The following is a 23,650-nucleotide window of genomic DNA, read 5'->3' as shown; positions in this document are numbered from 1 at the left end:
ATCTCTCAATCTCTGAAATAATTTAATGAACCATGTTTGGTAACTCTTGAAATCCCTGTCTTTTTGTCTGTAGTTGTCCCTTAAATCTGTTCTACTGTGAATACTTGAGAGAGTTGTCATGTGAATTTCTTTTGGTGTTGATTGAAGTCCTGCACACAGACTTTACCTCCATCCCCAAGGTAATGAAAACAACTGTTCACTTGCTAAATAAAAAATATTAATCCTTGTTTTGAAGATATTCTTAGGTGGATGGGTGGAGGCAGAAACATTTGGAAGTGAAATCATTTAAGGGACTATGAAAGGATTTTCTTAGGTGGTTTGGAGATTTTGGTGAGTCCAGGCACTATATTGAATGCCATAAAACATAGTAAATCACGTAAGCACGGAAGATCCTTGATGATGCTCAGCAGAGAAAAGTGGAGAATGAAGTCTGAAGAAAACAGAAGAGTACTTTGGGTACATTAATTGAAACCTAGAGTATGTTTTTCAGCTAGGAGTTCCATAGGAAGGATCACTTTTCCCTTGCTGTGTGTGTTGATGTCTTTGGGATCATGAAAATGTCTTTTTAAGAGCCAAATATGACTGCTGCTTGCTGGACCAGAGAAGCATGCTGTTTTGGAATGCACCTAGAACTGTATACCTCAAAAATGGCTCCAAGAACTCTGTGCCTTTATAAGAGGAATTAAAAAAGGGCAAACGTGAATCTTTCACATAGGCATGTTGACTGATGGATTGTAAACCGCCCTATTCCTGACACTTGTTTTACTTTTTCTTGTGGAGGTTTTTTCATTTCATGTGTGTACAGACAAGAAATACCATTTTGATGAAACTTTATGATTTTTTATTCAGATGAAATTTAGCATTTTTGATTGAGAAATTGCTAGAGACATTTAAGAGCAAGTAGAATGAGCAAACACATCTACCTTGATTCATACTGAAGTAAATGGATAGGTGAAGTTGACTTCTTGGGTGTTTTTCTAGTCCTGCATTCTCTCACAAGAAATAACAATAATAATAGTAAAGGCACATTACTACTTATTTAACTGAAATCAGCAGGAGTCAGCCCAACTGGTGGTGTAGAATCTGCATGATGATCCATCTGCAGATGAGTGAGTAGTTGGGGAGCAAGTTAGACGTAAGCGGCGGTGTTAAAATCTGACTTGCTCTGAATGCAGCTAGAGAACTAATGCTATAAATACTTAATGTCTTAATTCAGTTTTGGTCCTTAGCAATCATCTCTCCTTCCTCTGAAACACAGCAGCAGTCAAGTTTAATAATTAAAATTTTAGAATTTACTTATAAGCTCTGCTTTTCATCTAAAATAATAGCTAAGCTACAGCTTTGTCAGTGTCATCTTTCATTAAATTCTTTTCAAATGGCTTTTTTTTTTTTTTTTGGTAGCAAAAAATACTGTAGCAGTTAGAAAATTGAAGTCAGATTTAGATCTTAGTAAATTGCCCTTGATTTATACTGTTGTAACAGACATCAGAAACTAGCTCACATATAACAGAACAGTAATAACCACTTTATCCAAGTATCTGTTGTACATGCAGAGGTGAGGCTCCAGTACACTGGAGAAATGTCAGTTTTCCAAACTAAAAACATTTCTTTCAAAATAGTTTGAATTTTCTTGGGTTAAAAAAACAAAACAACACAACTTATTCTGAGGAAAGGGTAAGGAGTTCATAAAAATGCAGAGGTTTCATAGCAAACCAGTTCAGAATTTTAATTTCTTTTTTACTCCTAATTCTTCATCAGCATTAGCTGTGTGTGCTGTTAACCTCCACAGAAGTCTAACTGAAAAAGAACAGAGGGTCAAAGAGTCATTTCATTTAGCTTTTTATCCCCTTGAAACTAAAAGGAGGTTGCTATAGGTCACACTTGGATCAGAAAGTAGTGCAGGTGTTACATAGTGAAATTGCTTTCGGATAGGATAGCAGAAGTTGCACCTGACTTATAAAGAAGAGAATAGTTCCAGTTGGATGGGATATAGAAAGGCCAAGTCCCAGTGACAGCATGCATGCTTACAAAGGCCCTGGTGTTTTCTTTTTTTTTTTTTTTTTTTTTAATCCCAGGTACTCCCAAGCAGAACTGTGTAGGAATGAATGGCTAGACTCCCCTGGTGATATACGGACATCTCTTTGGCTTCCTTAGGTAGATTGTGACTCACTGCTTTGTTCTTGCTGGTTTGTTTGCTGCCAAGGAACATTTGGGAGTGTTGTGCATGGGTCCCTTTCTCAATGCAGGACTTAAATCCCAGGTTTATTTTCCGGGAACCCAGTTTGAAAATTAGGGGAAGCCTTTGCATTAATATGAGTAGGCTTTAGCTCAGGCCACTGTACATCCACAAATGACCCATTTACAAGAGCTGGGGTTTGTCTCAAATATTCTTTCTCTGAGCCAGCTTTTTCCATGCCTGCATGGAGGTGGTGTTTTGTCTGTGGAGTAGATGAATGTTCTTCGTCCTTTTGGACAAAGGTGGTGATTGGTGTCCCTAGCTGTGGTGTTAGAGGAAGCAAACCTCCTAAAACTCTCTCAGAATTGCTTAGTTCCTGTGTATGAAAAGAGTATTGGTGAATCTGAGTTCCAGATCAGCATGGATTTTATGATCATTTAAGAAAAAAAGAAAAGCAAAAAAACAACCAAGCAATAAGACTTAGGTTTGTGGACAAAATCCTTGATATTTGATATTCTGGGATATTTTTGACAGATGTGTAAATCAGATGTTTTTTTCATTTTGCTAAATATCATAGGTATTACACCTTGGAGGTTTCCTCCCAGGAAGAGTAATTACTCGAGACATTAAAAATTCATGCATTCTGACCTTCTAGTCTGGTTGTCAGGTATGATTCAAGTAGATGTAATTTCTATGCCAACTCTGTACATGAGCTCAATACAATTGTATGCATGCTTCAAAGAACAGATTTTTGGCAATTAGATATGGACTGATTTCATTCGAGGACCTTGAGCCTGAGAAGTGTTCAACATGCCATTTATCCATACAGTTTTCAAGGACTTGGCTGAAATAAAACTATTGTTCTGTTTAATTTATCTTTCTCAATGGCTTTTTTACATTGAAATTTTTTTAAAAAACACCCTGCATTTAAATACGTAAGCACTTTTCTAATCTATCAATATATTTTAGGGAAGGTTTTCCTTTTTATACCATCCTTTAGTATCTCTTTTGCCACAAGTTATGACTAAAATCTGTAGAAGTTAATAGAAATTATTCATTATTCAGAAGTAGAGAAATGGGCCCAGCTGCCTGTGGCCTCTTTCCCATACATTTGTGAGCTTTATTCCAGATTCCTTTGCTGGAGGCCATCACCTCCCTAGTGGTTAAATGTCTGCAGTAAGCATCTTGAATGCAATGAGCAGATGTGTGTAATAACCACCTAATGTTTTGCTAGGTTTTGCAATGGAACAGGTATGGTTTCTGCTCCTGCTGACGATTAAAGTGCTTTCGGTGACTGCTCAGTTCAATGGATACAACTGTGATGCTAACCTCCATAGCAGGTTTCCTGGTAAGTGTTTAATAGACTTTTTTCTAAATGGCTTCTTTATTGTCTTGGTTCAAAGCAGTGCTTATTTTTAAATACAGAGCTTTAAATCTGTCTGAAGCCTGGGGGTAGGGCTTCACATTAAGAGAGTGTTAACTATCTGAGTGACAATAAAATTGCTCTAATGTTATGTTTTACTCTCTTTTTAATTGCACAATGGGTCAAATTCAGCCTAGTATTAACAAATACAACTCCTTTCACATGAGCTGGGTTTGACATGCTTTTTCCAGGGCTCTGTCCTGTCCAAGAAATTTATCAGAGGTCATGGTGTTTTAAATGTTCTTTATAGGGTTAAGAGTTTGACATTTCTAACTGGGTTTTCTTTCATGTTTTGCCTGTATGAGTTACTTATGTACTTTTATTGAAATACAGGAATATATGCCAATTTTTGAACAAAATAAAGTTGATGGTAAAATTCAGTGCCTCATTTCAACATTAAGCTCTTGGTTAAGAGCAGGTGAAGCAATGAGACTTAGCTATGGATGACCTACATTCATGCCTTAAGAGAATGGGAATTAAGTTTTTCTGGGGACATCAGACGTCTGGAGCTGTTAATACAGTCAGAAATAAAATTACATTTTGATCTTAGCAATATGTATATAAGTTTACTCAGCTAAAGAATGTTTTTAGTCTGTTATATGGCTTATCCTTCCTGCCTCCATTGTTTCTTGGACAGAATAATAACAATACGAGGCTGATTTTGACTGATTCACGTCTTGTGTTTCTGAGATAGTGATTGAATCAAATGGTGCTATGATGATCTCTCAGTTTAGTATTATGCTGTAATGCCTTTCAGTGTTGTTTTCAAATAATTATAGTGCTGATTTTACTTCAGGAAGGATCATCCCTTTTTATTCAATTTAAGATGGTAGAAAGCATACATGTTTTCAGCTTCCTATTACATCACACTGCTAGGTGGTTTGCTGACATGAAGACCAACAGTGGGTTTAAATCTTTCCCTTGATTGTTGTGAATATGAAAAATAAAGAAATACAAGATGTGAAAAGGATCAAATAGTTTTTTTTTTTTCTTTTTTTTTTTCTGTGTGGTAAAAAAAATAAAACCATTGTTTAGCTGAATATTTCATGAGCTACTTCTATATTTCTGTTCTTAGAGCTTTGCAGACTTGCCTCAAAATTGTGGGTGAATTGGACCCACCTGCCTCAGATCTGCCTTACATAGATTTTCAAGCAACTTTTTTCCCTTGTTTCAGGCTTCTTGAGAGGATTGCAACCACTAGAGGGAAGCTTAGATTCTTTCTGTGCTCTGCAAAAGCTTCTCTGGTCACCTTTTTGCACTAAGCCTGTGCCAAGGTTTTATATTTGCTATGTGATACCCATGAATTAAATCCAGCTCTTATTTGGAGATTTAGGGGCCACTTGCAGTTCTGTCTCATAATAATGGTTATATCAGATTCCATGCCTGATGAATCTCAGGGAGTCAGGGGCACATCTGTTTAGGCTACAAGTACACAGACTTTTTTTAAAGTCAATTCTAATCATGCTGTTCTGCACATTGCAGCTGAGAGTTGAGTTCTGCTCTTTCTTGTTTGTGATCTCAGACAGCACAGATTCAAAGGTTGGAATTTAATCAAAACTCTTAGGGCTGGAGAAAAAACTCTGCTTATGTTAGCCATTCATTTGAGTTACAGGTAAAAACCCAGAAAACAAAAAAACCCTGTTGTCCTCAAATCTGGCAGGTATTTTCGGTGTTCAGGAGGGACTTCTAAGTAACATACAGGGTTTAGTGGAGCGTGCTGGAACTCTTTTTTTATGGGTTCAAGAAGCCCAGAGGATGGGTGAGAGCCTCTGCTGAGAGAGGGGACTTGCTCTTGGTCACTTGGGGTCACTTCCCTGGTGTGTGGCTTAGCCTGTGGCTTTTGTATGTGCAGGCCTCACTGCCTTCTGAGGTCGAATGTAACAGGGAGCAGGGAATGAGGGGGTCAAAAAGGAGAATGTTTCAAACAAGCATCTCTGAGATTCAGATATTGCCTGCAGGGCCTGCTTATAGATAGAATTTTCTTTTCTGTTCCTTATTTGTTCCCCATTAGAAATGTTTTTGTCAGCTGAAGTTCCAAATGTAGGGTGAGAGTGGACTTTGCAGATGAGGCCTGTGGTGTGCAAGTCCACAGAAGCCATTGATTTTTTTTTTTGTTGTTTTGAACTTGTTTGCTCTTTTACTTAAGACTGTGAGGAACAGAAGTTTAGGAAGCTTGTCTTCAGCGAAGATGAGGAATTAAGCCTTCCTGAAGGACCCTTAGAGCTCATCCATTTTTCATTTGTTTGTGCTTTTATCATTTATTGCTTAGGTGACTTTTTGCATAGGGATGATGCTGCATAAGTAGATTGATAAATAATCAGACAGGGCTCTTCCTGCAGCTTGCAGGTTTTGCAGTGTAAGTACGAGATAATTAAAAGGATTGAAGAAAAAAAATGTGTTTGGTAGATGGAAAGTACTTCGACTTTTTGTAGTGAAAGGTAGGCATATTCTACAGTATGTAATAAGGTCAAATCCTGCCATCCTTCAGAGAGTTGACTGGATGAAAAGCTTTAGTTCTGCATTGCAGTAGAGCATAGCTTTTAGAAGGCTTTTGGCGTGTACAGCCACATCAGTACAGCTGTCTTCAGATGGGAAACACAGCTTTGATGCAGGGGCTCTTGCCGTAAGTGCATACCGAAACTTATCTCCAGAATATACTGCCACTTCTCATGCACTGTGCATTTTAATTCACCACTGAAGCAGGAACTTGATCAAGAGGAGGCTTGTGTAGAGAGGCTGGTTTTGATCTATAAGTGTCCTATAAAATACTTCTGGTGAAATGACTTTTGTCAACAGAGTTCTGGCAAACTCTTATCCTCTGCAGGTATTTCTGTCTTCTCTATGGCAAATCTTGGCAGTACACGGAGGGGCACCAGGCAGCAGAGCTGTCAGCATTTGGCTTGTGTTGCCAGGAGTCCACCCGTGACTCGACGGTGTCTGTTACTGCAGTATCTGCGTACCTCATGAGCTATGCTCTCTTTTGCATGTGATGTTGACTCAGAAAACCAGAAGCTTTTACTGTGGGAATGAAGCTAATTTTTGTTTAAATGTACATAGATAGGGATAATGTTCCTAAATTCAGAAGAAATTTGCTGTGTGTTGATAATCTTAAGAGACATTAGATCTGTTTGCATCTAGTTTCAGATTCACTTCTGAACAAATACCATGCTTGAGTTGCAGAGTGAATAAATGTGATAATAATGCTTCCTTGTAAAGCATGAGCAATACTTCAGTCTGAGAAAGCAGCTTATTCTCCTGTATAGTGCTAAGGTTGCTTTTGTGCTGTAGAGTTCTCATTTCATTAGTGTCAAGTGAGAATTTTGCAAAGTGGTAAAGGTACTTTAACAGGAAAAGTAACACCCTGTTCTTTAAAAGGCTTGAAGTGAGTTATAAAATTAAGTGAGCTAGTTTATATTACATCCTGCGATTTATTACAATCTGTTCATTGCTTTGAGCAAGCGTAAAAGCATGTTCTTTGTTATTTACCTTTTTTGTACTATTCCCTCTACCTTAGCATACCCATTAAGTGGGTTATAACAACCCTCTACTAGTGGATACCAAAGTGTGCATCTTGATCTTTGTACATTATTTTATTGGAAATAAGTATACGTACAAACCAAGAGAATATCATGCTGCGTCACTTCAACTTATGTTCTTGCCTCCGGTATCTTTCTGCCCAAATTTACACCCAGCAAGTAACATTTATCACCACATTAGCTAAGGCCAGAGTTTAGCCTGTTATTTCCTGTACTTGATTGTTTTGGCTTTAAAGCCACCATTAAAGCTGTCGAAATTAAACTGCTTGTGCTCCTGTACCACGGGGGAAGAGCTAGTTCATTGTAATAGAGATTTCATTTCCTCTCTGTTGTGTCAGTGCAGTGAAACAATTCATTTCAGCAGGCTTAATGGTATGGTATTGACTGAAGTTGTTTTTACAATTTTTAATAGCACTTAATCTTTAAGCAGGTGTAATAAATGAGTTGTTATTATAAAGGAGTAATGTCTGTGTTGAACATGATGCAGTACACCTTTTCGCAGAACACTAGGGTGAAAAAATCAATGATTCCCCCCTTTCCCATCATCTAAATGCAAGGAGAAGAGCTTGCTTATAGCAAAGTTATATAATAGCTAGCTCTGGACTCAAACTATTACTTTTTCCTATATCCTAACCTGATTCTTTTCTACTCAAATACATAAAAGTCTTCAGAATTTTAAGATAAAGGGTCAAATTCATCCCAAGGAGGTTTTTTGCTGCTGTTCAAAAACTGATCACAACTTGTAACAGTTGCTATTTCCTAGGTCCTTTTAAATTGTTGTAATGTACAGAATGACAGATTGCAGGACACCTTGTGGTTTCAGTCATTGTCTTCTGCACAGCCTGAGACTGGTCTGGTACAAAGTGGACTCCAGACAACCTCAAGTGCACATGACTTCCATGCCAGATGTCATCTGGAGCAGGCTGGAGGGCAGAACTCAGCCTCCCAACTTTCTCAAAATTGCTGGGAATTACTGTTTCAGAAAAGGACTGTTTAATCAAACTCCAAATAAATAACTACTTGCTGTTTTCCAGTCCTTTGCAGTGCTTTGGTTTATGGATGTAGTACTGAATGACTTGTTGGGGAATTTTGGAGTACTATTTTTGTTGCATGGTAGAGTATGTTTACTGTATTATTTCTTGTTTTTCTTTAGTGAGTAGATTCAAATATATTATTTTTTCAGAATAATGCAACTTTAACCCCTTATATTCTAATATTTTGCTGTGACTGGGGACTAAAAATCGATTTGATCAGAAGGTACAACACAAGACTAATTGCTGCAATACTTATATTTGTTGAAGTGCATCTTCTTATTTCTTTTCCTGTCTTATTTTTATGCAGCTGAACGAGATATCAGTGTTTTCTGTGGAGTGCAGACCATTACTATGAAGATAAATTTTTGCACAGTTCTTTTCTCTGGTTATTCTGAAACAGATCTAGCTCTGAATGGGAAACATGGGGATGCTCACTGCAGGGGGTTCATCAACAACAACACCTTTCCAGCAGTGGTCATTTTCATCATCAATCTGAGTACTTTGGAATCCTGTGGAAACACTTTAGTGGTAAGATGAGATCTAAGTGAAATGGTAGCATGGATGTTTATGCATAGGATCAAGTGAAAGCCCTGACAGCATTGTATATTTTACAGATAATGCTTAAGTTGTCTTTCCTAGTTAGCAATATAATGTGTACGTTATATTTTCTTCACAAGAAAAACAAAGTCAATAATTTATTTTGATTTCTAATTAGAAAATGTGGTGGGAGAGGCTTGCCCTGTGATTACATCAGACACTTTTTTATTGCAGTAGTTTTTTCAGTGGCAAAGGGGATTTTTGCAAGCCATTCTTAAAACCTTTGAGTGCATCTTGTTTTGCTGAAACTTTTCAAATACCTACTTGTGAAATGAAAGAAAAATATTTTTAAGAGTTGGTTGATCAGGTGAGAGTTATAGAATGGGTACTTCTGTACTCTCGTGGGAGAGGACTTGCTGAGTGATACTATATACTCTGTGATAAGGCAGGGATTTCAGGCTGAAAGTCACAGGGGGAATATTCCAGCCAGAGGACCCAACCCCAAGAGAGGAAGCTAACAGTAGGCATCTTTGCAAGTAGTACTTTCTGTGTAAAATCACAGCTATATTTAGAACTGCCTGGCAACAAACCAAGGTTTTCAAGCAAAATTTGAATGAATGTTTGACCCCCCCCAAAACAAAACAAAATAAAACAAAAAAACCAACAAAACCACCCGAAAACCAAAACCAAACAAAAAACCAAACACCTACAGAACAAAAAATGAGCTAAGCACAAAGGTAATATGAGGAAAAAAGCAAAACGTGGGACTGAAATTCAGACTTACGCATTCAGCTTCAATCTTTGATCACTGTATCAAACTATTTATGAATGACTTATAAAAATATGCAAAAATGTATTCTTTTTGAGGCTCATATGATATCCAGAATTCATACTCATACTTAGTTACCTGTCAGTTTTCATAACAACCCTGCTGCTTTCAGGTACTAATAATTTTTTCAAATCGTGCTGAATTGTTCAATATGCTCTCTGACCTGTTTGCCTCAGGCTGTGTTTTATTTTGAACTGTTTGCTATTTGAACAAAAAGCAGTTCAGTGAGCTCAAGATTCTTTTCCCAGCCTCTCTGAAAAGCTACCATGACTTGAGGTAGGAGAGCTTGGCAGGAAGGAACCTTTTGCTCTTCCTGTGGAGTTGGTCATAACCTTCGGGAGCTTGCTGTTTGATTACAACTGTAAGAGCTTGCTGTGTGATCAGTCCAATTAAATACAGATTGAGGCTCCCACAAGGCTGCACGGGATACGGAGATCAAGTATTAGCTACTAAAAATCTGACAAGAATTTCCCCTCACCTCGTCCAATTTTTTGTATGCTGTGCCAAAAAGACAGTGAAGGAGCAGGAAGTTCTTATGATGGTGTAGTACAAAGGGAAGGTATCATTTTAGGCAGAACTCAGATAAAACACAGGTCTACAATGTGTGAAACAAAACTTTTTGTTTTGAAGGGATGGGGTGGGAAGAAAGCAAAACAGCAGTCGCTAGTTGCTCCTGTGCTCTACACTGTGCTTCTTAGGCAAGGGACAGATCCTAGTAATCTGATATTAAGCATTTTCCTGCAATTTAGGGAATGGCTAGCCACATGCCATTGGCAAAGTGCATGGTTGTATATCTTCCACCAGACTTTCCTGTAGCTAAACAATCAATATACCTGCTGCATATCCTGTGCTACTACAAAATGTTGCAGCTCATGTGCACCTCAGGGTGACTCCTCTAAGTGATGAAATGGCTTTTAAAGAAATTGCATGCTATAAAACTGTGGAAAGTGTTTGTTTTGTTGATATAGTGCAGAAGTTAATACAATGCTACAGCTGAAGTCCAGTGCCATGTTTATCTGGCTTTATTGTGTTTGTGTCTAATGAGAAAGTAATTTGGGACATATTTATTTACTGTTCTCACAAACCATCCCTTCATCCAGATTAGATAGAGTGGGGCAGGTTGCTACCAGGAGGAAAGGGTCGGCTTTCTGGAGAGCTATTTGTTTTTACTGGCTCAGCAGTTTGTGAGCCTGAGCAATGCACCAGAACACATGTCCAGGGACTGAATTAGAGTTGTATTGGCATCCTCAAATGAGGTATTATCTGATTTTACATTAAATATCTAACTTGCATTTCTGGCAGTGTGTTTCTTTTTTTTTTTCCTTAGTTTATCATTTAGGGATGTATAATGTAGGCAAAAACACAGATGCAAAGTTCAGCTGCTTGGTTTGTATCTGCTTATAAAGTAAATTGGCTTTGTCAAAAATAAAGATTGAGTGACTAGGTATTGTTTCTGTAAATAAAATTGTTTGTGTATCAACTTCATAGTTGCATACAGAAGCTTATTTTATGCTATTTAACCATAATAGAAAAGTTCCTTCAGCTTTTCCCAATAAGTCATGTGAATTCATTGGGAATATGCACCTGGATTCATTAGTTTTATATTGAAATGTTGCTTGAGCCCATGTTTTAGGATCAGCCGTATCCCCTGTGAATTGTATATGCTTGATCTCGGGGAGGTGAGAAACAGAACACAGGCAACATGGTGTTAATAAACCAAATTCATTTTTGAAAGATCTTCCTGAAGGTATTTCTGGGTAAATGATGGTCTAAGGCATCAGTATTCTTTGGCATATCTCTTGTTCCACGCTCAACTTTCTGGTAATATTTCTTTTCTATCTCCCTCAATAGGTGTCTTCAGCTCGAGGTATCAATGCTTATGGGAATACCTCAGTGATACAGATAGGTAATGTTTCGGGCTATATAGATACACCAGACCCACCAACGATTATCAGCTATTTACCTGGGCTTCTGTATAAATTTAGCTGTAGCTATCCACTGGAATACCTGGTTAACAATACCCAGCTTGCTTCGTAAGTGTGCTTTTCATTCCTATGTTTCATTCCCATGTCTGCATAAGCCCACATGTGTGCATATGCATACATATACAGATGTGCACACCTGAATATATGCATGCTATAGCAGTACAGTCAACAATAGCAATACTTGACTTTGTAAAACAGTGAAGGGAAAGAAGAGGTGGCGCAAAGCAGAAAAACTTCAGTAATGTAACTCTGTAAGATAATATACGTTAATGAAGACCTGCTTTTGTCTTAGTTGATGCAGAAGTTGCCTTAAAATTGTGTTTTTCTGATGACAAAATGGTAGCAACAAACATGAAAATTCTTCATGAAATAGTTTGTAAGCATGTGAATATAGAGGAAATATTTCCATGAGTAGACCCTATATATCACAAAAAGCGGGTTCCTTTTTGTCACTTGGCCTCTCTGCTAATTATTTTTCTGATTCATGTGTTCAACAGTATCTATTATTTTCCATATAGTTAAGGTTCTGACAGTGTTTCCACTATAAATTTCTATTTCTGAAGTTTATAACACAAATGTGTAAATTAACTCCTTGTGATATAGCTCACTGAGATTTTTAATGATAAAAAAAAAAAAAAGAACACAGAAGTGTGGAAAGACAAACTGTATTCTTTGATCTTCACAATGATTTCTGGTTCTGTTGTAGGTCATCAGCTGCTATTTCTGTAAGAGAGAACAATGGTACATTTATCAGTACTTTGAACTTGTTGCTTTACAATGTGAGTATAAAACACAGTAACACGACCTAAGTAGACTAAATCTATTTCTGTTCTGTGAGTGCAAGCTGGATTAGCACAGCAAAATGTAGACTTTGCTTCATTTGGTGTTATTACTCCCCTATTTCTCCCAAGAATTGGACCAAGACCACCTTCTGGGCAGTTTTCATCTACATTCCCTTGTCCTTTTTGTTTGCATGTACCTCTTGTCTTGTATTTATATAACTGGTCTTTGAGGACAAACAGAGTCATTATTCTGTATTTATACAGTCCCTCAGCTTGCAGCTCTGGCTTTTTAGATTCTACTGCAATGCAAATAATCAGTTGTAGCAATAATAATCATACTCCAGAGTGCATACTTGTTTGCATTTATTATGTTTATGTGCATATTTCTAATATCCATATGCATCTATGTATATATGTGAATAGATGCATTGTACTGATGCAGATGGTCTGTAGAATTCTGTGATAAAAATAAATATATATAGATCTATTCCCTTAGAAATAAACTGTAGCATTTTTTGCTGGGGCGTTTTTATGTTCAAACCTTGTAAGCGTTTTGATCACCTAATTGTTGTAAGGCATGTGGATTTGTTCCAAACCTAAAGCCCACAGTACTTGTTATCTTGGTGTATGAACTTTCAAGATTTTAAGGGTTAATAATTTTAACAGCTTTCAACTAACACTTCTATCATACCTTTTAGATAATTTAACTTGGATATGCATTATTGTATAAGCTTTTGCTATATAAATATGGAAGGTGACAGTAAAATGTGAAAAATGTGTGGACCTCTACTTAACAACAACGTTAGTCCCTGAAATGATTTTTTCGTGTTGATTAAAAATTTTATTCATACATTTTAAATACCTGATTTAAATATCATTTTTCAATCTATCAAGCAACATTTTTGTAAATTATGATTCTGATTTTTTGCATTATTATTCATGCCATCATGACGCTGAGTTATAATTCATGCAACTGATTTAAAAGTCAATGCTTTAAACTTTGAACATAATGAGCTATAAATATTGTAACAGGACATTTTCCAAAGGCATTCTTTAAAAAATCATGTTTGTTTGACAGAACAGAGCTCTGAATAACAACCTGTAATCTGTTAAAATGAAGATTATACTTCTCTCATTTTTTAAATAATCCTGTGACCAAAAGGATGGGGATGGGAAAAGTTCCTAAACTTCTCTAAACACAGGAGTTGACCACCACTTCTTTGTTGCTGCCTTTCAGGGCTTAATTTCACAATCACTCAGCTAAAAATGTTATTAATGCTTGTAGTGAGAGTGCATTTGTTTCTCAGTTATCACCTGGAAAGTTAGGCTTTCATCCTCTAAAACTGATGGAACGAGGAACTTAGTGTGGAAAATTTTTTATTAGCATGCAAAGTTTGACAGAGTTAGGTAACAGAGAAATGTACATGTATAATTGAATTTAAAGAAGGCAAACATACCAGTTTAACATCCTAAAGGATCTTACAATGCAGGATATTTATGCTGTTTTAAGAAATGATCTCATTTGAATGGATCTGCTAAGACTTGCTCTGTGCATGTCAGGGAGCTGGTCTATGTGTGCATGCGTGGCTCCCAAGTCCTCCAGTAATGAAAAAAGTACGCATTTGGCAAGCTGTGAATTTCGGCATCAATCCCTTGGAAAAATCACTTGATTTATGTACTTAATCTTTCTCGTTACTGTCAGCTCCTGCTCTTGCCTGCCACAATGAACCTGGTATTATTGTGGCACTGTCAAAATTTCACTTAACAAAATTTTTCTTATGCATCAAGTGCTTTGACCTCTCACAGGAGGTCTCAACATGCTGAATCCCTGTGCTTTCTGGATTAGTAACTTATTTGACATAGATATTACCTGTAAGTGAGTTTTGATACGCTAAATTAACATCTGTCACTCTGTATTTGTTTCATGGCATCTGTGGGTCATTGCTCAAGTGACGTTAATGATTCATTCTGTGAACAAAGAAACTAACAAAACAGCTATATTTATGTAGTTATATATGTGAAAATCCTTTTTTTTTTTTTTTTTTTTTTTTAACATACAAATTTCTTGAAACAGAACTTTTGGAATACTAGAATTTAAATGAAAATATTTGTTATGTAAAACCTGCAACAAAACAAATTCCATGAAAACTACATTGTGGATATTGGAATATGTCTAAAGCTTAAGATGAATAATGCCTGGAGGCATTGCTATCTCCACTAAACCAAATAATAGTAAGAACCTTTCCTGGGCAAGACTGCACTGTGACAACCTAGTTAAGCTCTTTTTTTTTAAAGAAAACTACAGCAGTCACTGTTCGCTTGTATTCACTGGGAGACATTAAAGTGTTAACTTGAAAACATGTTCATAAATGATACCTTTTCTTTGATTACCGATCTAGCCACTTCATAAAATGATAAATAGGTTCCCCCAAATAGTTGCATATGGTAAGACAAGTCAAGTGTTGTTGATCTTTACAGACAGACTTGTAGGCAAATGCTCTGGAACTGCTTTCTATCTCCTCCCAGAAGAAGGACTAAGTAAATAGTTGTCCTATATGAGTCAGAAACTAGATGTGAGTTCAGTTTGTGAATGCAGATGGGTACACCTGAATTGTCACAGTGGGATTTCTTGTACGTTGAGGCAATGTTTGTTTTTCAGGACTCAACCTACAGCCAGCAGCTCCTTATCCCAAGTACAGGTTTACCTTTGAAAACTAAAATATATGCAGCTGTGAGAGCAACCAACCTTGATGGCAGGTACCATAATGGGTGTTATTTCTTATCCTGTTGGTATTCAGCTCTTGGGTTTCTAAATTATTCTGATTTAGAAGCATCAGTGTTTTTTTTGTGTTTTTTTTTTTTTTTTTTTTTTTTTTTGGGGGGGGTGTTAGAAGGATGTTTAATGTTTGAGCTCATTGCCCTCAGCTGGAGGTTATCAAGTCCTTGATGTTGAGTGCATATCTTGCTGCTGTCATCATAATGAAAGTTCTTTCTGAATCATGCTTTACATCCTATGCTGTTGTTTTGAAGAAAGGGTAAAATGAGGAACAAATGAGAAACTCCTGGGCTTTTAAAAGTGGGAAGGTTTTGGTTTCTAGTTATATGTGGCCATCACTTCTGAGAAGAGGTATGCAACATATGGATTGGCATGTTTTTTGTCTCACATGAAACCAAATGATTTGAGTTATAAAGTTCTGCTGCTATGGTGTGTGCTGTTTAGTTCTTTAAGTTGGGAAGAAACAAGTGGTATAGTTGGAACCCAGTACTTTAGCTTTTAAACACAGTAACTCAGCTTCAGTGTAACAGCCTGCATTATTAATTTATACATTTGCCTGTACTGTCCTTTCATCTTATCCCCCTTACTCTCCACCCCTACTCTTATGTTGCCAGTTCACTTCTTCATCTATCACTTTGCCTCCTGTACAGGTGGAATGTCTTGATGGACTACTGTTACACCACGCCATCTGGTAATCCTGGTGACGATCTTCGATATGATCTTTTTCTCAGGTACATCCCATGCAAATCCAGTATTTGTGGTTACTTCTTTTAAAAAACATGGGTATAAATTTCCCTGTTAGTAGTGTTCTAAAACTGCCTGAAAACTCTAAGTAATGTTAGCATTTGGCCTGGGGGCTGTATTTACATGTATAACATGTCAGGTCTTGTCTTGTGTTTGAGCGTAAATATAGAATCAAGCTCAAAGTCATGAGAATTATGGTGGAGAAGCATACATCCAAAATGGCCATACTAGAGATCAGAAACACTAAAACTGAATGGTTAAACTGGCCATTATTTTAATAAAGATACCCTTGTGGTCAATGACAATGATATAAAACATCATGGCCTGTAGTTCAGGCAAGGAGTTAAGCAAATGATTAAAGATTTCTAGATGCTCCTGCTAGTCCTAGTAATAATACATACTTGAATTGGAACTCTGTAAAACATATCAGTATCTTGGCAGTATCTCATACTAAGTCTCATCCATGATGGTTGCTTGGAGAGAGGCTGTCTTCATTTTGAGTTACCTGTCTGTGCTGGTTAGCACACATGATTACTTTTTGTTTCAGCCCTGAAGTTTTGGGGGCCACTGGAGTTAAATGGTATTTTGGATATAGCTGTGATGTTGCAAATCATAGTGTTTTTGTAGCAATGAGTGCAGGACTGTGCAGCCTGGCAGGGAGATTGTGGCTGCACATGTTGGACATCATGGCATTGTGGTCTTTTCAAGGACCTAAAGCACTGAACTGCTGCCTAAGTTATCTTATTCTTAACTGAGGGCTTTAAAAAGCTAGTCATACATCTGCTCACCCTATTTTTATTTTATTTTTATATTTCAACAAAATCTAGTTGCGACAAAGACCCACAGACAACTATAATTGAAAATGGCAAGAGCCAAATGGGAAGGTTTTCTTTTGAGGTATTCCGCTTTGTGAAGCACAAAAACCAGAAGATGTCTACAGTCTTCCTTCACTGCGTGACAAAGCTGTGCAGAGCAGATGACTGTCCCTTTCTTGTGCCAGTAAGTGTCAGTGGATAGAAGTTGCTGCTAATTATCTGGATATAAGTCAAACCGGAATCATTCTGCATCCAAATGTAATGGATATTTGGATGACATAATGAAGACGACTTGTAGAGTCAGGAGAAAGGATGTTCTTTGTGTGTCTGAAAGAACATAAACCAACTGATGAATAAGGTAATGCATGTTGTCACCTAAAGGTAGCATAATACCAGACCTGCAAAGCACAGGTTTTTGAACACACAAGAAGTGATCTTTTTGCCTTTTGGTCCTTAACTCATTATTAGAAGTAATGACTCTTAGACAGCTTCAGAGCTGATAATCTTAATGTAGTGTCTAAGAAACAAAGTACTTGTAATCATAGTGGATGGAATATAAATATCTTAGAATAGTATAAATTGAAAACTTAAAGCTATAGTAAGCACACTTACCCTGACAAAGAAAATTTGAAAGTGTTTCTGACGGGGGTGGGGGAATTATTACTTCCTCTTTTGTTTATTATCACCTTCCCTTATAGTTTGGAAACTGCTGTTTTGCTGAAGTTAATGAAGATGTGTAAATTCAAACGTTATTTCATTTTGGGAACATAAAGAAAAAGAAGTATGTCTGGGAAACTGAAACACTTGAATATGCATATAAATGCAATATTCTTTGAAGTCTTCAAAATGCAGTGTAGCTTTCCTGCTGAAAGGCTTTCCACTTTGAACTGATAGCACTTTACAATTCTGTATACTTCTTTCTTTTCGTGCTTTATGTTATACTTAATTGTGTTTAAATAATTTATTGTTTTTATGGATGTGCATGTTCTGAGGGTTTTCAAGTTCTTTCACATGAAGTTGAAATTGAAGAAATGCTCTTATTCTTGTGTACACAAGATTAAGGTAGATAAGTTAGAGATGTTAATTAAAGGTGGATTCCAGATGGTAGCGCTGAGGATTGTTTTCGTGTGTCATCGCTGTTTAGAACTCCATGGAAAAGTATGAAATTTAACTTAAGAAGCTCACTGGAATAGGGACTGTAGCATGTTGTCTATCCCTATTCAAGCAAAACACATTTGTTGGGAAAAGTGACTGTAAACAAAGCTTTGGGAAATTAACTACTGAAAATTTAATATAATAGGAGATGGATCTTGTACACAACAGCAATGTAGTTCTGTAAATGAAGTGAGGCAAAATGCAACGGGAAGCTAAGCATTTACAAGATATACTTTTAGGGAATGTTGCAGCAGTTTTTATTGCAGAGTAATTTAATGCATACTAAGAAATAAAATTGAAGTTGTAGTATTGCTTGTAAAAGAGCTTCCATTAAAAAAGGAAGCACAGAAGGGCAATAATTCTATTCCACTCTGAAACAGTGATTGTTTTGATTAACTGTTCAGATTTGCAGTAACAGAGAAAGAAGAGACACTGGTAGGAGAACAACTTGGAGTCCTCAGAGCACCTCTGGCAATGCTGTAATCACTGCTGGACCCATCATTACAAGGAGTGGTAGGAACAAGCAAACTTTTTCTGTGTACTGCAAGAATCTCAAACACCTGGGGAAATGTTTTTACACTTAACTTTTTCCAATGACTTAGAGAAAGGGTGGTTTCTCCATGAATTTGGGTATTTTTTCCTCAACTATTGAAGTCTTTGTTAGAAATTTTGAACTAATATTTCTGCTCAGCTCACATGATTCCTCTTGACCCCATGAAAATCTCTGTGAGATACTATTACACATGTACACCCATTTTAAAAGCCTAAACTCAGTTGGTTGACTTTTTTCAGATTTCACTGAAGATAATGGAATTTATGGTACTGTGTTCACAATCACAATTTAATTTGGACAGCTAATAGATATTCACTGTCACTTTCTATTCACCATTTCTTCCAGTTTCACATGTGTTTCTATTTGTGTTATGTTAATACATGCTATACTTAGCCTTCAGCTATAAGAAGGTAATAGGACAAATATATCACAAGTTGTAAGAGACTAAAATCTACTCTTTTAGATCCAGAGTTAAACTTCATGGATTTCTGTTTTAATTGCCAAAAGTAAAGCAAATAAAAAACAACCCAAAACACACAAAAAACCACAATCTGTAGTCTCTGAAAATTATTTGACTGCTGTTGATAACTTAATAAATGAAAAATATTTAAGAAATTCTGTTTTGCATATTTCAGCAGTCTTAGATTTAGGAACCTCAGAACAGGACTGAATCTTGTCTAGGAAAAATAATTGAAACATTTGAGAATAAAATATTTTTTTACATGCAAAGTGGTTCTGCTCACATGTACAAAGACCAATCGATCCTCCAGGACTGAGAACCATCTACCAAGGGACATCTTAAAACAAATACTCTCAGTTATAAGCATTATTTTTGCAATCAAAGTCACTTTTTTTTTTTCTGCATTATACATGGTCTCAATTGAACACCCTTGCTGTCATCTGATTAGTCAACAAAAAGTGAAAAGAACTAACTTCAAATTTGCATCCGTGAATGCTTACTGAAAACAAATGACAGTTTTGCTTAAACATCTATGCTAGAGAAATGCTGCCTTGAGCAAGGAATGGGAACTATATAGAACTTGCTATGTGAGCAGCCCTTGTTAAGTAATATACTTTGATTCAAATGCTGTGAATATATATATATATATATATATATATATAAAAATAATAAAAGTACTTCAAAAAACAGTGATTCAGTTCTGAACTCTGCCACCAATTTCCTGAGTGCTGTTGGTCAAGTCAATCTGACTTGAGCTTCAGTTTTTCTTCTGGAGCAGAAAGAGGCAATTAATACTTCCTTTCACTGTCCCTCACCATTGTAGCAGTAAGTGTATTAATGATGTGATATTTATGAATACTGTAGTCAAAGAAAAGGAGGAAGGTGATGAGAAAACAACTCAGTTGAAGAGAAGTGACTTTGTGGACAAAGAGTGCCACAGGTGGCAGTACTGGCTTACTCTGACATGAAGCTATGCAAAGGTGCTTATAGTATTTTCAAGACAGACACTGGTCCAGCTTTAGTACAGATGTGTTTGTACAGCACTCATAAAACCTGCTGCACCTTGCTGACTGTAGTATGTCTGTCTGTATTATATCATGTGGCTGGAGTTGCGTAGATGTGCAACCCCTCACTTTCCTCATCTCATTTGGGTTTGTGCTGCATCTGTCCTGGGGCTGGTCCTGTGTGTGTCAGTGTCTGTGTAGGCACCTCAAGTAGTTAGCCAGGTCTTCCCATCACACAGTTATTCTGGTAACAGCACTTTTTACGTAGTTTCCCTACTATGAACTGAATAGCACTACTGCAAATGAATAATGTCCCTTTTCCTGTGTATCTCTGAACTCATATTTCTGACATCGTATCCTTTTCAGAGAAGCTTCATGCTTGTTTGTTAATCTAAAAAATCATTGTAGGAGGAATACACAGAAGAAAATATTTTGGTCTCCGTGTTTAGAGACAAATCAGGTATCTACTTGTGTAGGTGAAATTTCACAGATTTTGAAAGTTGTCTCACTTAAACATAGAAGACAGCTGCTCAGTATAAATGTATACAAGAGCTGTGCTTACAGGTTGCCCCAGAAAAGCACAAACAATGACAAGAAATGTAGTTTTGAGATGGACAATGTAAGTAACTTAAAGATAAAATTGAGGACAAAATATAAATGTTTCCTTGAATATGATGTCACTATGTAACTATGTGTGCATTGGGTAAGGGCATTTTTTGGTAAACATTTAAGGTCACTGTGTTTTCCTTGGAAAAAGTCAGGTTAAAAAAAGTCACATTAAACCTTTTTTCATATACAGATACTCTTGTAAAATGGTTATTGTTGAAGGGACTTGTGTATAATATCATGGTTGTCTTTGTATTAAAAGGAAAAGAATAGAACTGTAAATCTTTTTAAATGAAGTGTTCCTGCACTAAGATGGTTTATATATATTATAATATTATATATATATATATATGTATTATATATATATTCCACAGAATACTAGGTAACTTCATACTGGTGCACTCACCTTAAAAATGAAAGAACTTCATGAAAGTCATGTTGTCATCCTCATTTTACCAGAGATACTAGAAGAAGCTAGTCAGTGTTGCAAATATGGTTGATGTGCTTTGAAAATGAAGCTAGGACTTGTGTGTGCATGGTGGGGAGGAGGGGTGTGTGATCACTAGGTGTTTGTAAAAATGTAATGCTTTCTATTTTAATTTTACACAGATGAAACACCAACCAACAATTCACAGCTTGGTAAGTTGATCAGAATTCTGAGAAAGCATGAAGAGATGGTTTGAGTGAACCATTTTGATTCAGCTCTATTCACTGAGCTAGAATTTTTCTTTTTTTCTTTTTGTCATTTAAATAAGTAAATACTGATGCACCATAAAGAAAACAAGCAATTGGTAAATCGAGAATGCTCAGTTTAATTTGTATACCCAGCCCCACCAACACAGTAACTTCTAATTCCTGAGTTGGCTTTGAAATGAAAATCTGCTTCTATGACATACAAGGGTGAAGAAACATTGCAACTGCCAGAAGCAAAATTAAACTTAAGTAGTAAAATCTGCTCATGCCATCTGGGAGTTGTGCAGCAAAATTGTTGTTATGGTGTAGTCCAGTCCAGTTCAGTTCACAGCTCAAAGTCAGAGGAGTCCCACTTCAGCTCTTGTTCTGAAATATGCTGCAGGAGAGATCTGGTCTTTAAGTTTTACAGTGATTCTCTTTTGGGCACTTGGAAGACTTGTTTCAGCTTGTATGTTATTCTGCTGGTAATGAGGAGTAGCTAATGACTAGGAAAGGTTGTTCAAGCTTGGGCACCCAGGTGGTCCATTGGGCCATCCTACTTCTTACTTGCCCATAACAGGACCCAGTGGCACAATCAACCTACTGTCTCCTCTGAACTTTAGTAGCTATTTGTTCTCTTCTTTTCTCAACTTAGACCCTTTAGAAGCAGCTACCTTTCCTTTCTGGCATGGAAACAAGTTTTCCCTAAAATTACTTACAGGTCTGTTCCTACCTATGGGTGTCATTAAAATAATAAAGGCAATTTTTCCATTTGCTGCACACAGCTTGGTATTGTAATGGCTGCTACCTTTCCTTCCCATCCAAAGAAAACAGCAGCCTTCTTACCATTCCACAGCACCAGCCTTCCTGTACCTGTTCTCCCAGAGGGGAGCACAGAGGTAGTGAGGTAGGACTACTACTGTAGTAGGGAGAATGATGGGTAGGGTCGGAAAGCATCACAGGGTTGAGAAGGAGATGGCCACCTGAACAACAGAGAGCTGAATTTTTCCAGCTTTAAGGAGGGGGGGATTGGTGATGTGCAGGCTGCTTCTGGGAAGAGCAGTGTGGCTTCTCACCTAGAAGCTGCCCTGTAATTACACTGGACTGTCCAGCACGGGTAGTGCAAGAAAACAGCTCAGGCAAACACTGATTGGTGCTTTGGGTAGTACCTACCACTCAAATGTTTTGTCCTCTGCTGTAAAAGATGGTACAGGCTGGATATGTGCATTGTAGTGTTCAGGCTTAGGTCCATGAACAGCCTTTTTGAGCTACACTAAATAGTAAATACATGTGTTGTATCTTCTCTCTGAGACTGGATAAAAATGTTAAGGGGCCTCCTGTAAAGGTGTGCAGACAAGCTTAGAGTATCTGAGATCTGATTCTAGATATGCCTGTTAAGGATTTTTATATCCATCATATTGAGATGTAGCTAAGGATATCAGGGAAGAAATCATTTTGTTAATTTGCCTAGGCCATAAATCCTTATGCCTCACCTTGATAGTTTTTGGGCAGTAACTGTCTTGCTTTACATAGGACAGGTCAAGTTTGGTCACCCAATGTGAGGGGTTTATGCATGAAGTATTCTTACTGTCTTTATTCCCCAGCACAATGTGTATTGAAAGAACTAATGACTATTTTCAAAGTATACTTATATTTTATCGAAGCAGACAGGTACTTGATCTGAAGTAGCTTTAGTCCCTCCATTGTAATTATTGTTGATATATAGTGTTGTAATGGAAAGATGGACGTTTGACACTGCTGAGAAATTCTAACCAGACCTTCCCTGTGCATTTTTATTCTTGCAGCTCATCTGAATGGAGCTCCTTTCCAGCTGAATGCAGTCACCAGTGCACTGATTTCTGGCGTGGTCATTCTAGGAATCACAAGCATTTTCTTTTTTGTATGGTCCCTAACACTTCTGCACAGAAATTGGCCCAACAGTTCAATGTTGAGTGGCATCCGAAACCCAGTTTTCAACTAAAAGTGATTTACTTGCACTTTTTCTTTGGGGTTACCTTTCTTGTTCATGAAATACATTGCCACTAAAAAAGAAAAAAAAAAAAAAAAAAAAGGCATCATTCCAGCTGTATCCAGCTGCTATTCCAGCTATTCTTTATCTGCAGACTTGTTAGATGTTGTGTAGGTAGGAAGCAGTGGTATTGGTAACAGTCCTAGGAAATTATAAGAATCTCAATTGTGTTTGTGATCAGACTATGTGACATTATGCCCATGGGTGTGCTGACAATAGAGCTTGTGTCTCCAGCTTCCTGGTAAGTTCTTCAAGCTGAAGATGCTTAAGGTGAGAATCTTTCCAAGTATGCCATTCTTACACAAAACCTGACACATTCAGAAACATTCCTTAATTCATATACACCTACGAAGATGAGGATCACTTCTATTTTGTCATGTTTTGTCACAGATTTGAAAAAACAATTGTAGCTCAGGAGGAACTTATTATCTGCCGTGGCTAAAAAGAACCACAGAGAGACTTAGAACAACAAGTGAATTTTGTTTATTATTAATTTGAAAGTATTTTCTTAATATATGTCTTCAGTTCATTTGT

General features: G+C 37.0%; 1 protein-coding gene across 1 annotated transcript; it reads left to right on the top strand.

Annotated features, from left to right (window-relative positions):
• Positions 1–3,415: 3,415 nt before the first annotated feature.
• ZPLD1 (zona pellucida like domain containing 1) lies at positions 3,416–23,068 on the top strand (the record flags this gene model as incomplete). Its single annotated transcript, XM_084293467.1, has 10 exons — positions 3,416–3,524; positions 8,477–8,697; positions 11,387–11,568; positions 12,227–12,299; positions 14,962–15,059; positions 15,729–15,809; positions 16,650–16,821; positions 18,197–18,305; positions 21,025–21,054; positions 22,893–23,068. The coding sequence occupies exons 1-10, from the start codon at positions 3,419–3,421 to the stop codon at positions 23,066–23,068; spliced, it is 1,248 nt and encodes a 415-aa protein (XP_084149593.1). The 5' UTR covers positions 3,416–3,418.
• Between the last annotated feature and the right edge of the window lie 582 nt (positions 23,069–23,650).

This window comes from Netta rufina (assembly GCF_964035555.1).
Source record: "Netta rufina genome assembly, chromosome: 1".
Classification (NCBI taxonomy): Eukaryota; Metazoa; Chordata; class Aves; order Anseriformes; family Anatidae; genus Netta; species Netta rufina.
Note: the sequence above shows the minus strand (reverse complement) of the source record. Positions and strands in the feature narration are given on the sequence as shown.